The sequence below is a fragment of the Cyprinodon tularosa genome, unplaced genomic scaffold (genome assembly GCF_016077235.1).
Source record: "Cyprinodon tularosa strain WSP-4 unplaced genomic scaffold, ASM1607723v1 ctg37, whole genome shotgun sequence".
Taxonomy (NCBI): Eukaryota; Metazoa; Chordata; class Actinopteri; order Cyprinodontiformes; family Cyprinodontidae; genus Cyprinodon; species Cyprinodon tularosa.
In genome coordinates this window covers 3,000,869-3,016,826 of record NW_024039085.1, presented here as the reverse complement: position 1 = coordinate 3,016,826, position 15,958 = coordinate 3,000,869, and the positions used below count along the sequence as shown (strand labels likewise).

The window sequence follows — 15,958 nt, the reverse complement described above, 5'->3', positions numbered from 1 at the left end:
TCTGTCAGTAAGCCCCAGAGCAGCTGTGTCTACAACGTAGCTTGTCAACATCAGTGTGTGAGTGAATGGGTGAATATCTGAATGTAATGTAAATAGTCTCCTGACGTATAAGTACAGGCCATTTACCATAATACCACCACCATGGTTGATACTGTAGCTGCAACAAAGTTAGTGTTTTCTTGCTATAGTAGGCAAATAGCTCTTATTCTACTTTTCCATATGAGTAGATTGGAACAAAACAGAAATTTATATCTATATTTTTATAAAATTTCCATCAGTATGGACTGTGACATTGATTGCTAAGGTGTCTCCAGCAATTGATCAACTTTCACTGAAACAGCTATAAAGCCTAAAATCAGCAACACATAGTCCATGAGGCGTTTTTAATGCCAGGGTTAGTAATGTAGCCATTGGCATGATAATGCTGAAAATAGCTTCTCCCCAAGCTGTTGATTGGATTTGCATTTCAGGCCGATGCAGGATTTTTGTTCTCTTGGCGAAGACTGGCCTAAAGAAGTTTTATTAGCAAAAATGCCACTACATTGTATCAATTTAACTCATCATCTACCCAAAACAATACTCTACAAAATACAATGTAAAGTCCTAGTGGTTTTCCTGACATTATTTTACATCTTGTGAGTTCTGAAAACCTACCACAGATCAAGAAAAACTGAAATGTATCCACATTTCAATTACCAAGTTACTCAGTGAAAAGTAAAAATGTTTGCTGAGTGAAACAATCTAATGACCAGATGTCTTTAGAATAGGAGAAAAAACATTTTTTGCTAGATTTTTGTTTGAAGAGCTGGCCACAGAAAATATTGCACATTTATATTAAAACAGTTTCCCTGATAACAACAATCTTGCAATTTAGTAACCTACTTTATTAAAGGATATTTTTAAAGCAAGATAATGCAAGCTCTGTATCCGATATTATGTGTTAATAGTTTGTATATAAGGAAATTAAAAAGCTAACTGTATGGTTATGTCAAATAAGGTGTTATAAAATGGCTGAAAATTAGATTTTTGTTCAAAAATCTAAATTCCTTTGTTGACAACTTTTTTTTTTATTTTTACAGGAAGAAGAGTTACGAAAAAGCGGGGAGGCAAAATATACCCACCTGAGTAATGAATTACACGTTTTAATTGAAGTCTTCGCTCCACCGGGAGAGGCCTATTCTCGCATGAGTCATGCCCTGGAGGAAATTAAAAAATTTCTTGTTCCAGTAAGTTTATGACTTTACCTGGGTCTCCCTTTTTTATTTATCTTGCTGTGGAAGAGCAGTAGTAACTGCTGCTGACATGACTGTTTCTCTATCAAGCATATACATGTTTGGTGTGCTCAGAATATGCAAGGTTCTGTTTTATATCCAAAGCTATGAGTTTATCTCCGCTCCCTAACATTTACATGGTTTGGCCTTTATTACAAGAAATAATTGATGTATTCTTCAATTAAAATGCGGTATGAAAGAACTTGCAAGACTCCTGCAACTAGGAGCCTGAAGAACTTTGCTGTAATTAGTGTGCACATTGTGTACTCTTGCTGAGTCTAAGCTGTAAATATTAATCAAGCTTTGCAAGTGTGACAAGCCTAATAGAGGAGTTGTGCTGGATGAGTCTACTTTATGGGGTCCACACTTCTGGCTGTACTGAGCTAGCGCTCTGTATGCACACTGGGCCAGCAGGATGATGATGACGATGATGATGCTGCAACTGCAGCTAAAACAAATACAAATTACTAAAAAACAATTAGTAAAGGATTATATCCTCTTTCCAAATACTGTAGGTAAGGATGCTGTCTTGCAGGATTTTAATGGAATGCATGGATTTGTAAACCATTTACAAGCATTATTTGAGCATGCAAAGCTGTTAGAAGTTCACTCTCTCACTCAAATGTCTCAGATTCCAACATTTAAAAACTTTTTAGTTATTTTATTTCTAAATTGTCATCATTTTTCTAAGACAGTTTTGTATGTGCAGATGTTCTTATTTTTCTTGTGTTTTAGGGAAAATATCGCAAAAGAATTTTTTTTATTTAAGTCAAATTACAGCAAAATGCTCAGCTAAAGCTTAAAGTTGAATTGAAGATGAATGTTTTTTTGTTTGTTTTTCAAAGCAGAAAAAAAAAAAAAAATCTAATTCATTAGTGTTTTTCTTATCAGAATATTTCCGTCGCGACTATCAAGGAGAATTCGAAGTAACAGTAACTTTGAGGAAGCTTTGACTTAGTTTTCTTTCTGCTGTGCAGCCTTGTGCACTGAGAATATCTAGAATCCATGGTTATTGAATGCAAATAGACTTTGGCTTTTGCATATTGTTTCTAATCAGCTGTTAATCCTTCTGTGAAAAATGCATTGAGGGGCACCTGGTCGTGTTTAATATTTGCTAAGAAACTCCAGGAAGATGCTATAGTGATGTTTGCTGGGGTATGGGGGGCCTAGACCATTTACATCAGTTTCATTTGCAATGAGGTTTCAAAGGTCTATGTTTTATCCCTTTATAGGTCAATTGGGGCTAAACCGTCTAATATTAATTTGTGTGGATTAGGGAAAGATATTTTGTTAAAAAAATTGACTCATGTCAGCCATTTTTGTATTTTTTGTTTATTACTTGGGGTGTTACCAATGTATGGAGTAAATTTCATGTGAACAGGACCGTCAAAATTACAAACACAGTTAATAGAATTCCATATATTTGTAGAATTGGATTTCACAATATTTCTGCTACTATCGCAAAATCAAGACATTGGAAATATCAGTTTCGATCATTTTTTTTTTTTTTTTTATTAGTGTATTAATTTCTGATTGAATCAATCTTAAAGAATCAATCATCAATGGAAATTAATTGGAAGTTTTATATGTCTGAATGTGACAAAAACTTTATAACATTCCTCTCTCAAAGCTGCATTAACTTTAATGTTTAAAATTTTGAATTTTACTTTAGTTGCCCATTTAATTCCTGCTATGTTTTGCACTATTATACTGTCATTCACTTCTGTTTGTACAGTAAGAAAGTTACTTTTATTTATTTTTTTTGAATAAAATGCAAATGCTTTTTCATATCAGTCTGAGAATAATAAAAAGAATCCTGCTGGCACAGCGTCTGCTTAGGATTTATTGCAGTAGTGTGGAAAAAGATGAAATGTTATTCCTTTAGAAATTGCAGCTACGTTTTTTAATTTTGGAATACAAGCAGCATGGATGCTAAAAAAAAAAAATATTTACATTCCCAAGATAAACAACTTGAATCCTTTGTGAAACTCTACCACCACAAATAATGATGCAGCATTACAGGAAAATGACCAGTTAGTAGAAATTTCTAGAAACTGACTACCGGATAACACAGTGTAGCTATAAATGATAAAAGGCGTCGTCTTGGCTTATATATATATGCTTCTTTTATATTGGCTGTTTTCCTTATATCTTGTATTATTAAGGCAAGTTGTCAAATCTTTAGTTAAATCTGAGCTGTCTATGTTACAAGTACTACCTTTGTGTTCAGACTAAAGCTAAAAATGAAGACAATTTGTCTTTTGTGTTATGGAACTTGTTTGTTGCCTCAGGAATATAGGATTCGCAAGAGAAATACAGGCACACAGCAGGCAAAATGACACAACAGGCACCTGTCAGTATCTATAGCGACAGATGTTTCCTGCCTCCGGTGAAGAATGTAATCACTGTCCTGCTGTTTTCTTTTCTTATTGACATTTTATTCATTAAAAGCTGTACTGTAACAGCCAAGCTGTTATAGTGAGAGTGATTATATGAAAAGCACTTGTTCATGAAGATGCCTGTGGAACACAGAGCTACAAAATAAAGCTTGTTAGCTGAGCACACACTACAGAAATAAAGGCTGGATTACCCCTACCTGATAGTACCACAGCCTTTGCTGCAGCAAGACATATTGCAAATATATATATATTAGTATGGATGAATTTTGGATTTCAGAACTTGGAGGGACACAAGTATTTCTTTAATATAACTAACTTCAGCATGTTTTACCATCCAATCACAGAGCTATTCAGTGGTGCATCATCATTCAGTTTCAGCTGTGATTTTCCGCTTGGTCCAAGTGCTCGATGATTGTCTTGTGTACTATAGCATAACATGTTTTTGGACAGTAAAACTTTCAGGGGGACCGAAACAGATGTTTGAAAAAGTGCAGGGGACATGTCCCCCGCTTCCGCCTCCAAAATTACGTCAATGAATGTTAGGGCATTTGTATTCTTGTTGTCGTGCCTTAAATTTGCTGCCGTCACACCCAGTTTGAAGGGTCACTGCTCAGAGTGTTGCGATTGCCACAGGGAGTGCTGCTGCCTTCACTTTCCACATTTTCTCTACCTCCTGGTATTTCTCAAACTTCTCTGGTTTCTTTTTCCTGATAGTACTTTCACTCAGTATTGCTACAACATTGCAGCCTTCTTCCTTTACTTGTCCATCACTACTGTGTCCAGATGGATAGCCATCATCAGTTTTTCTGTCTATCTGGAAGTCTCTCGGGATCTTACCTTGGCCATTCTTAACCACCAGTGGGGGATCTCATGGTGACCTTGGGACTTCAGGGGCCAACTTGGCACAGATGATCCTGTATACTATGCTGGACACTTTGTTATTGGTGTTTCATGCCATACTATACCTGCTAGCATCTTGCACCCTGCTGTGATGTGCTGGATTGTCAGAGGGCTTCTCCGCATAGCTTGCACCTGAGCCTCTATCAATCTTTTATTTAGAGCTTTTTCCTGTTTTGTCATGGTCGGTTCCTCTTGGCTCTCTCAGTCCAGCTTTGTACAGCCACTGGTAGGACTTTGTTATATCAGCCACTTCTCCTATCATCCAGTGGCTCCTCTTGTATCTTCTAGTTCCTTTCTAGTGTCGTTTATCCATTACCAGCAGGTTCATTTGTGCTGTTAGGTATGGAGTGCAGTTAGCTTCTATAGCCAGAAGGTTTGAATAATGCCATATCCCAGTGCTGTCCAGCTCTTCATATACAGGTGCTGGTCATAAAATTAGAATATCATGAAAAAGTAGATTGATTTCAGTAATTCCATTTAAAAAGTGAAACTTGTATATTATATTCATACATTACATACAAACTCATATATTTCAGATGTTTATTTTGTTTAATTTTGATGATTACAAATGACAACAAATGAAAATCTCAAATTCATATCAGAAAATTAGAATATTACTGAAGACCAATAAAAACAAAGGATTTATAGAAATGTTGGCCAACTGAAAAGTATGAACATGAAAAGTATGAGCATGTACAGCACTCAGTATTTAGTTGGGCCTCCTTTGGCCTGTATTACTGCAGCAATGCGGCGTGGCATGGAGTCGATCAGTCTGTGGCACTGCTCAGGTGTTATGATAGCCCAGGTTGCTCTAATAGTGGCTTTTAGCTCTTCTGAATTGTTGGGTCTGGTGTATTGCATCTTCTTCTTCACAATACCCCATAGATTTTCTATGGGGTTAAGGTCAGGAGAGTTTGCTGGCCAATTAAGAACAGGGATACCATGGTCCTTCAACCAGGTACTGGTAGCTTTGGCACTGTGTGCAGGTGCCAAGTCCTGTTGGAAAATGAAATCTGCATCTCCAAAAAGTTGGTCAGCTGCAGGAAGCATGAAGTGCTCTAAAACTTCCTGGTATGTGGCTGCGTTGACCCTGGACCTCAGAAAACACAATGGACCAACACCAGCAGATGACATGGCACCCCAAACCATCACTGACTGTGGAAACTTTACACTGGACTTCAAGCAACGTGGATGAAGTGCCTCTCTTCTTTTCCTCCAGACTCTGGGACCTTGATTTCCAAAGGAAATGCAAAATTTACTTTCATCAGAGAACATGACTTTGGACCACTCACCAGCAGTCCAGTCCTGTTTCTCTTTAGACGCTTCTGACGCTGTCTGTGGTTCAAGAGTGGCTTGACACAAGGAATGCGACAGCAGAAACCCATGTCTTTCATACGTCTGTGTGTGGTGGTTCTTGAAGCACTCACTCCAGCTGCAGTCCACTCTTTGTGAATCTCCCCCACATTTTTGAAGGGGTTTTGTTTCACAATCCTCTCCAGGGTGCGGTTATCTCTCTTGCTTGTACACTTTTTTCGACCACATCTTTTCCTTCCCTTCGCCTCTCTATTAATGTGCTTGGACACTGAGCTCTGTGAACAGCCAGCCTCTTTAGCGATGACCTTTTGTGTCTTGCCCTCCTTGTGCAAGGTGTCGATGGTCGTCTTTTGGACAACTGTCAAGTCAGCAGTCTTCCCCATGATTGTGTAGCCTATAGAACTAGACTGAAAGACCATTTAAAGGCTTTTGCAGGTGGTTTGAGTTAATTAGCTGATTAGAGTGTGGCACCAGGGGCCATCAATTTTGAACCTTTTCACAATATTCTAATTTTCTGATATGATGAATTTGAGATTTTCATTTGTTGTCATTTGTAATCATCAAAATTAAACAAAATAAACATCTGAAATATATGAGTTTGTATGTAATGTATGAATATAATATACAAGTTTCACTTTTTAAATGGAATTACTGAAATCAATCAACTTTTTCATGATATTCTAATTTTATGACCAGCACCTGTATTAGACTCTCTCTTGGATATCTGCCCCTGTAATGGTTATTGAAACCTATTCAGGAAGGTTGCTGTGGTCTGCTCTTATATCCACCAGCCACTGAGCATTGGTATTATGTTGCAGCCTTCTCTCATATGCTCTTCCAGTATTGTTCCACCTGCCCACTGAGAGTGCACCTTGGATGGTTGAGTGACAGAAACTTCATGTTTAATTCCCCTCATTTTTCTTGCACAATTTAACGTACTTTATTTATAAAAAAAAAAAAAGGAACTGAAAGCTTTGCTCTATGTCTCTGGCATACATCTTCAAGCAGTTCGCCAAGACTGAGTCCTTGCTTTGCAGTTTCTAAGGAATCAGGTATGGATAGCTTATTGTACTTTTTAGGCATGCTGAAGTACAATATCAGCTGCACCAGAACTCAATGTACCAGTTTTTCTAACACCTGCCATTGTGTGCCTTGATAATAACAATTTGGTTTATTGAGCATTAACAGTTTGTTTTTAAAATAGAGTTTACACTTTTTTTTTATTTGTGAAATTATTTCTAAAAGTGTTAGGCAGATGTCTTAAAGATTTTTCATCAAAACAATAGATTTTTCAAAAACAATATTTACACAGAACAACTAGCATGGTGCTGTATAAAAGTTAATGAATACAATCGTATATAAATAACTGATGTATAAAATTTTATTGGTCCAAAATGTTAAATATTTCTAGTTATGCAACCATGGTCAGCACTAAACAAACTTGCACAACCAACTGGCCGGGAAGAGTTAAACTCATTGCTATCTCTTTTAACAAAAGTTGAAAATTTCACTTTTAAGGACAACTTGTCTAGTTTATTAAAAGTTTTTTTTTTGCAGTTGTTGAAGTTTTTAACCTTTTTTTTCTCTAACAAATTTACTTTTACAATCTGTGTGATGTAAGCAGTTGCAGTCATTGAGATTTCAAATGTATCACCTTGTGACAGCATGTCATATATGTAGATATAGAATCATATGCAATAAAGCAGAATACACAGATTAAGCTTGTATGGCACAGTAAAAGTATCTTTTCAAACCTCCAACTGTTCTTAAGTACATATTTTTGCATTTAATTTTTTTCTCTTGTTTATTGGTTTGATATCCTAAATGTCAGGTTTTCATTAGCAGAAAAGTATCATGATTAACATAAATCAATGTTTAAATGAATAATTCTGTGTGGATTAGTCATATTTTTGTTCGCTTTAGGTGTGTTGCCAGAATGATTACACTTTTCAAAAATTATTCTAAATTACTGAATTTTTACAGTAGGGGAGCATATTTACTCTTGTTTTTTCTTTCCGAAAAACAAGGTCATCAAAATTCAGGTTTGCAGACAACACTACAAAATACCTCAATTATTTTTTCCGTTCTCTTCTGAGAGTGAGATGTACTTAGTAAGGACAAGTGAACCTGCACTTAAATTAGAGTCCCTGCTCTGCTTTAATCTCAGCCAAAGTATCAAATTAAAGATTGGAAAAATTCCCTGAGGAGCATTCAACTACAATATATTGTAGCGTCCGGTTGAAAAGATGGTCTCTCAAACTGATGGTTCACAATTCCTTTTTATTTATTTGCCTTGCTTGTGAACACACCGTAAGAGCTACAAAATACACAAATAAAAATCCACATTAGTAACTCAGACAGTATGTTGACTTTTACCCTTTTTACATAATCAATTTACCATGAATCATTTTAACCTTAAATTATTACAATCCTTTTTAATCTGGATAATCCTTAAATTTTAATGCCATCACCATATTTTTCAATGTATATTTATTAAACCCTTTAATATAGTATTTTACAATGCCTTGTACCATAAAATAAAAGAAAATGCATTATAATGTAGCCATCTGTGACTTCACTTGGTATATAAATTTGCTATTCACAAACATTTGTATTGCTGAATAAGAATGACAATCTTAACAGGGACAATTAGCACCGTTTGGTGGACAAAAAAAGTAACTACAATGAATATAACTTAGCAGACCTGTAAGCTCTGTGAAATATGGCTAAATATGCATTGTAAAAACAAACACTGATACGAACCTTGTTCCCTCATCAACCAGGTGCTAAGGACTCTTTGCCAATCAAGAGTATTCCGTGACAACACGCCTTTTCTCGTTTACATTAAAACATGGCTTCTCTCTGCCTGCCAGCGTTCGCGCCACTGCTATACACCCCGTGACATTCCATTCACGTCACTTTCCTGCTCTGAGCCTTTCATCGGCTGCATTACTGCTGGAGCAAAATAAACACTGTGGATTAATTTAAGAGACAGAATCGGTTCTAGTTATAAGGACATTTATACTCCCATCAAATCATTAGAGCATAACTGTTAACAAAATGCAATAATGATTTCCTAATGAAGAAATGGCCTGTAACTGTCAAGACTTTTAAACACATAGTCCATAAGAAAGAACCTTAAACTTTAGAATGTTTTTAAACAGTCTCTAACAACAGAACAAGTTTTTGCACAGGGCGTTCCACTATAGAAGGCTTGCTGGAACATTGTCCTTTCTCAATCTTCTTTTCTGCAAACTGAATCTTAACTCTTCTTACCAGTCCATCTTTGTCTGTCACTGTGTCCATCACACGTGCCAGTCTCCATTCATTACGAGGTAAATCGTCCATCTTCTCCATGACAATATCTCCAACTTTCAGGTTTTTTCTCGGAGTATGCCATTTCTGCCTTGTTGCAATGTTGGATAGATACTCCTTTTTCCAACGTGACCAAAACTGTTCTGATAGGTACTGCACCTGCCGCCATCTTTTACGTGCATAAATGTCCTCTTTGATGAATTTACCTGGAGGTGGCAGGGCTGCCTTGGACTTCATAGTAAGCAGGTGATTTGGGGTCAATGGCTGTGGGCTGTTTGGGTCACTTAAGCTGTCCACTGTAAGAGGTCTGCTGTTCACAATGGCCATTGCCTCATAGAAAAATGTCCTTAATGATGCATCATCCATTCTGCCTGACGAAAGTGATGCCGTTGAGCGAAGAATGTTTCGAACTGTCCTGATCTGTCTTTCCCATACACCTCCTGTATGGCTTGAATGAGGAGTGTGCATTTTGAAGTCACACTGTTTCTCAGCAAGAAAGGTGGTAATCCGTTTAGAGTCTACTTGTTTTAAAGCTTCTTGCAGTTCGTTTTTAGCTCCAACAAAGTTACTTCCTTGGTCGCACCTTATCTCACTGACTGCTCCTCTTATAGCTATAAAACAGCGTAATCCATTAATGAAGGAATCTGTAGTCAGGTCATCCAACATTTCAATGTGCACTGCTCTGCAACAAAGGCATGTAAAAAGAAGTCCATAGCGCTTGTGCACTTTGCGAGCTTGCTTAGTTAGAAAGGGTCCAAAACAGTCCATTCCACAAAATGTAAATGGTGGAGATGGATCCAAGCGCTGTGTTGGAAGATCAGACATTTTTTGTTCCTCTGTGCCTCTTCTGAGTTTGCGACACTTGACACATCGATGTATGAAGCTTGCAACAGCTTTGTTCATCCCTTGAATCCAAAATCCATTTGATCTGATCTCATTAATTGTCAGTCCTTTTCCTTGGTGTGCCACCTTGTTGTGGAAATGAGCTATTATTAGCTGAGTAATATGATGACCCTTTGGAACGATGACTGGGTGTTTTATCATGGAGGAAAATGAAGCATCTCTGAGCCTTCCTCCCACCTTAAGGAGTCCATCACTATCAAGAAAAGTGTCCATTTCAAACAGTTTGCTTCTGTGAGGAAGTGTTTTTTCATGCTTGAGCATCTTCATCTCCTCCATATATTCACTTTCTTGTAAGTCCTTTAGAATAAGACATTGGGCATTTAGTCTTTCTTGCACTGTACTGTGGCCTGTTGTTTTATCTCTCTTGGCACGACGAATGAGACGAGCTATGGCTTGCGTGGCTTTGTACCATGAGGAAAACTTTGTTAACCTGTCTGATAAACTTTTCTTCCCTGTTTGGAGGGTGTTCAGTGCCTGTACCCTTTTCAACTCTGGATCTCCAAGTTGTACATTAATGTCAACCTCTGCAGCTGGAGGGATTTCTTTTTTCCACAGAAACTGCGGCCCTTTGAACCAGTCTGATGAAATAAGCTCGCTTACACTTGAACCTCTGGATGCAATATCCGCCGGATTTTTCTCAGAAGAAACATATCTCCACTGCTGGGGGGCACTGTTGAGCCTGATTTTTTGAACTCTGTTAGAGACAAATGTATGAAAACGCCGTGCCTCATTATTGATGTAGCCTAAAACTACATTAGAGTCTGTCCAGAAATATTCGTCAATCTGTGTCGATCCTAGCTCATCCTTTAACATGTTGCTTACAGTAATGGAGACAACAGCAGCTGTAAGTTCAAGCCTTGGTATTGTTGTTACTTTCATAGGAGCAACTCTGGTCTTTGCTGTAATTAAAGCACAATGTACCTTGCCATCTTCGTTAACATACCTCAAGTACGAACACTGACCATAACCATATGAGCTTGCGTCAGAAAAATGATGCAACTCTGTTTGTACTATTTGGCCAAAGTCTTTAGGAACATAACACCGGGGTATTGTGATTTTCTCCAAGTTCTTTAGGTCATCTTTCCATTTATCCCACACTGGTCTTAGTTCACTGGGAAGGGGATCATCCCAGCTGCTGCCTTGTTTGCATGCCTCTTGAAGCACTCTTTTGCCTGTGAGTACAAAGGGGGAAATGAATCCCAATGGATCATAAAGAGATGCAACCATGGAAAGGATGCCACGTCTTGTAGCAGGTTGGTCATTGGAGTGGAAGCGGAACCTGAGCGTGTCTGAGTCAATGTGCCAGTGAATGCCTAGAGCTCTTTCAAGTTTAGAGACGTTTAATGAAAGGTCACATGTTTGCTGTGAAGAGGCACGTTCAGATGCTGGAATGCTTTCTAGCACTGTTTTATCATTACTTATAAACTTGTGTAGTCTAAGGCCACCTGATGCACAGAGTGTCTGAGCCTCCTGAGCGAGCTGAATAGCTTCCATGATACTTGCAGTACTTGTTACGCCATCGTCTACGTAGAAATCCTTCATTATGAACTGCGATGCAAGGGGAAATGTTTTCTCATGTTCCTTAGCCAGATGCTTTAATCCATAATTGGCACACCCTGGTGAGGATGTGGCACCGAAAATGTGAACCTTCATTCTAAATTCTTGGGGCACAGTGTCCAAATTGCCATTTTTCCACCATAAAAATCTGAAATAGTTTCTATCTGCTTCATGCACATGAAACTGATGGAAAAATTTTTCAATGTCACATAGCAGTGCAACCTGATGCTGTCTGAATCTGATCAAAACACCATTTAAATTGTTCAATAAATCTGGACCTGGAAGCAAATGATCATTGAGACAATTTCCTTTGTATTTTGCTGAGGCATCGAAGACCACTCTGAGTTTGTCTGGTTTTTGGGGATGATATATCCCATGGTGGGGAATATACCATTTTTCTCCTTCCTTTGCTTCACTGTGCACTTCCTCGGCATCTCCCTTTTCAATGACTTCATTCATAAACTTTACATATTGCTCCTTGTACCTTGGGTCCTTTAATAATTTGTTTTTGAGGCTTCGAAGTCGCACAGCGGCCATTTGTTTATTATCTGGTAAGAAAGGTCTTTCCTTAAATGGAAGTGGCATTTCATAATGTCCTTCATTGTTTTTGTGAATTCCTTCCCTCAATGTGTTCAGAAAGAGGATGTCATCTTGAGACACTGATCTATTGTCCTTGTCATCATCCTTAAAGTCTGACTCGAGAACCTTGATTGCATCAGCTGGAGTCATTAAGGGGAGCTCTTTGACTGTGACTCTGTGACACACAGACATGCTAAGAGTGTCACTGTGAGATGATGTGGGGCCTACAATACTCCAGCCCAAAGCTGTGCGAACAGCGTAGGGTTCGTTCTCTCCTCCTAAGATTACCTGCCTTGGAGCTAATGCCTTGGAACAATTGTAACCAATCAAAAGCCCAACTTCACATTCTAGCTGTGGAGGAATCTTATCCTTTATTACCTTGAGGTGATTCCATTGCCTTGCCGTTCACAGGAAGGAATGTGAGAGCGGTTAACTGGTATACAGTCTTTAGTGTAAGCAGGCGGGAGTTTAATAATTTCTGTGGAGTTATAGCCTCTGACTTTCAAACCTGAGACACGTTCACTTGGTACAACAGCATCTTTACCAAGCATTGTTGTGAGCTTTAACCTTATTGGAGTAGACTTAGCTTTGATATTATTAGACACATCTTGATCAATGAATACTGTGTCACTTTGGGTGTCTAAGAGTGCGTAAATAAGCTTCTCATTACCTGGATGTTGCTCTGACGAAACCCATACGGGTACAATCATGGAAGTGTTTACACATGTTCCGTTGGTTTCTGCATTGAGAGATAGAGTAGTTGCAGCCTGTTCACTGTTGTTCTGAATCGATGTTGTGGCTGATTTATCATTTTCATAGTTGAAGTCATGCAGACAGGTAGGGTGTTTTTTCTTACACACTTCACATACAAGTCTATAACGACAGTCCTTTGCACTGTGTCCAGCTTTCAGACAGCCATAACAGAGCCCATTATCCTTTATGTATTTCCTTCGTTCCAACAGTGATTTGCCTTTGAACTGGGGGCAATTTTGAAGTTTGTGTCCATTGTCTTGACATAGCATGCACAGTGATGTAACATTTGATCTTTGTTTTGTGTTTTCCCTTTCTGTTACCACCTGTGTATGGAGAACACTGGAGGTGGGTCTTTTTTCCTTTTGATAACTTTTACTGGTGATTCTTGTGAAGTCTGTAGAGTGGAGAGCCTGAAATGATGTTATTGGATTGCACACTATTTCAGCTTCAGAAGACATGAACTCAGCAAAGTGTTTTAAACTTGGAAACTTTCCACTTTCCTTCATGTGCTGTGTAGCTTGACGATTCCACCGTGCAGCTGCCCAGTTTGGTAACTTCTGAACAAGTTTTTGGTTCTCCTCACAATCATTGAGAATGTCTAACCCTTCTATGTGGGGCATAGCTTCATTACAGGTTTGAATGAAATCAGCGAATGCTCTAAATCCTGCGGAATCATTTGTTTGAATCTTCGGCCATTTTGCTAGCTTTTCTCTAAATGCTCTCTGAACGACAAACGGATGTCCATACCTTTGGTTGAGGCGTTCCCAAGCATCTTTGTATGCGTTGCTGTCAGTTCTGTAGAAGATGCCATCAAGTGTTTGTTGAGCAGAACCAGATACATATTTCTTTAAGTAATACAACTTGTCTGCAGGTGAGATGTTCCTTTTGTCGATTAGTGCAGTGAATGAAGCTTTCCACTCAATAAACTGTATTGGGTCACCTGTGAATATGAAGGGCTCTGGCATTGGTAGTCTACTCACAGCTACATTGTCCTGTAATGCTTGGGCTAAATAAAGAATATCTGCTTGTGGATGTGAGGAGGAAACACCATTACTGTTGGTGTCTTGAACAGAAGCAGAAACCATGGGAGCCTTCTGATCTGCTCGGCTGCAGTCGACATGAACACCACTCTCACCTTTTAACTCCTGATCATAAGTCACTAGCCTCGCTCGTGCAGCCTTCAACTCTCTTTCAGCCTTCAGTCTCTCTAACTCACGTTTTTGAGATTCAAGCTCCCTTCTCTGTCTTTCTTCTAAAAGTTGAATCCTTTCCTTTTGTTTTTCTTCTTCTATGAATACTTCAAACTCTGCCTCCTTGGCAGCTAATTCTGCTGCAGCCTCCGCTCTCCTTACAGCTACTTCTGATTTTGCAGACATTGACTTACAAGTAGATGATTGCTTACTTGACAGAATAACTGTAAATGGATTTAGCGTAGTCTAGATCAAAAAGCTCACGTAGACGTCTCTTCACTTTATCACTGTCATAGTCATCTATCCCTGAGAGTCTTTCATGTGCGACCTTGATAATGTCTTTGGTGACTGCTTCACATGCATCTATGAGTCGCCTTGTGTCACTAGAGGGAGTAATGCTTTCCCTAATTTCTGTATATAACTTTATGACACCATCTCTTTCTTTCTCTAAGATGTCCATGAGTGAAGCGATTTGACTATTTGGAAGATCTCCCTTTAGTTGTTCTCTTGTTGAGCGTATTTGTTTTTTCCATTGATCATAAACTTTAAGGAGACGTTTCTCCTTTTTATGGGCCTCTTCCTCCAAATATGCTTGCATTTTTTTTGTTGGTTTCCTTGGACAAACAGAGCAGGGAGGTTCCTCTTCCCTGTCAACTTGGAGGTTCTCTGTGTACTTTGTTTCCTTTTCAGATGCTTCCATGCTGATGACCTTGAAAAGTCTTTAACTGGGACCTCAGTGCTGAGCGTGGGATGAACTTCGTCTCACCTTATAAAGAAGCTCTTCTCAGCTTGGGGTCAAGCTCTTACTGTAGCGTCCGGTTGAAAAGATGGTCTCTCAAACTGATGGTTCACAATTCCTTTTTATTTATTTGCCTTGCTTGTGAACACACCGTAAGAGCTACAAAATACACAAATAAAAATCCACATTAGTAACTCAGACAGTATGTTGACTTTTACCCTTTTTACATAATCAATTTACCATGAATCAGTTTAACCTTAAATTATTACAATCCTTTTTAATCTGGATAATCCTTAAATTTTAATGCCATCACCATATTTTTCAATGTATATTTATTAAACCCTTTAATATAGTATTTTACAATGCCTTGTACCATAAAATAAAAGAAAATGCATTATAATGTAGCCATCTGTGACTTCACTTGGTATATAAATTTGCTATTCACAAACATTTGTATTGCTGAATAAGAATGACAATCTTAACAGAGACAATTAGCACCGTTTGGTGGACAAAAAAAGTAACTACAATGAATATAACTTAGCAGACCTGTAAGCTCTGTGAAATATGGCTAAATATGCATTGTAAAAACAAACACTGATACGAACCTTGTTCCCTCATCAACCAGGTGCTAAGGACTCTTTGCCAATCAAGAGTATTCCGTGACAACACGCCTTTTCTCGTTTACTTTAAAACATGGCTTCTCTCTGCCTGCCAGCGTTCGCGCCACTGCTATACACCCCGTGACATTCCATTCACGTCACTTTCCTGCTCTGAGCCTTTCAGAATAAAAGCATCGGCTGCATTACTGCTGGAGCAAAATAAACACTGTGGATTAATTTAAGAGACAGAATCGGTTCTAGTTATAAGGACATTAACATATATATGTAATTTCTTTAATCCAAAATTTTGTTCTGGACCGACTTCTTAATCAAGCCATAATAGGTATTATAATGTTTGTATGAGAAAGAGTGCAGTTATTCTGTTTTCACTTTGAATCTAAAAAAAAAATAAAAAAATCAGAAAACAGAATTGTGTTTA

General features: G+C 38.2%; 1 protein-coding gene and 1 long non-coding RNA gene across 23 annotated transcripts in view; one reads left to right on the top strand and one right to left on the bottom strand.

Annotated features, from left to right (window-relative positions):
- khdrbs2 (KH domain containing, RNA binding, signal transduction associated 2) overlaps positions 1-15,958 on the top strand; it is a 143,420-nt gene that overhangs the window by 56,454 nt on the left and 71,008 nt on the right. For all 20 annotated transcript variants that reach the window (XR_005281757.1, XR_005281762.1, XR_005281763.1 and 17 more), the window contains exon 4: positions 1,080-1,226. Coding sequence is in view for 9 of the 20 variants with exons in the window: in XM_038296429.1 (XP_038152357.1) it covers positions 1,080-1,226 (147 nt within the window). In the remaining 11 variants the exon portion in view is untranslated. The remainder of the gene's footprint in view (positions 1-1,079; positions 1,227-15,958) is intronic.
- On the bottom strand, positions 8,108-15,742 carry LOC119790733. Of its 3 annotated transcripts, none has more exons than XR_005281766.1 (3): positions 15,526-15,742; positions 14,948-15,079; positions 8,108-8,201 (listed from the first exon to the last, which is right to left on the bottom strand). It is a non-coding gene; the product is annotated as an uncharacterized LOC119790733 (long non-coding RNA). The 3 variants fall into 3 exon arrangements; XR_005281767.1 differs by lacking the exon at positions 8,108-8,201 and adding an exon at positions 8,733-8,818; XR_005281768.1 differs by lacking the exon at positions 8,108-8,201 and adding an exon at positions 11,044-11,274.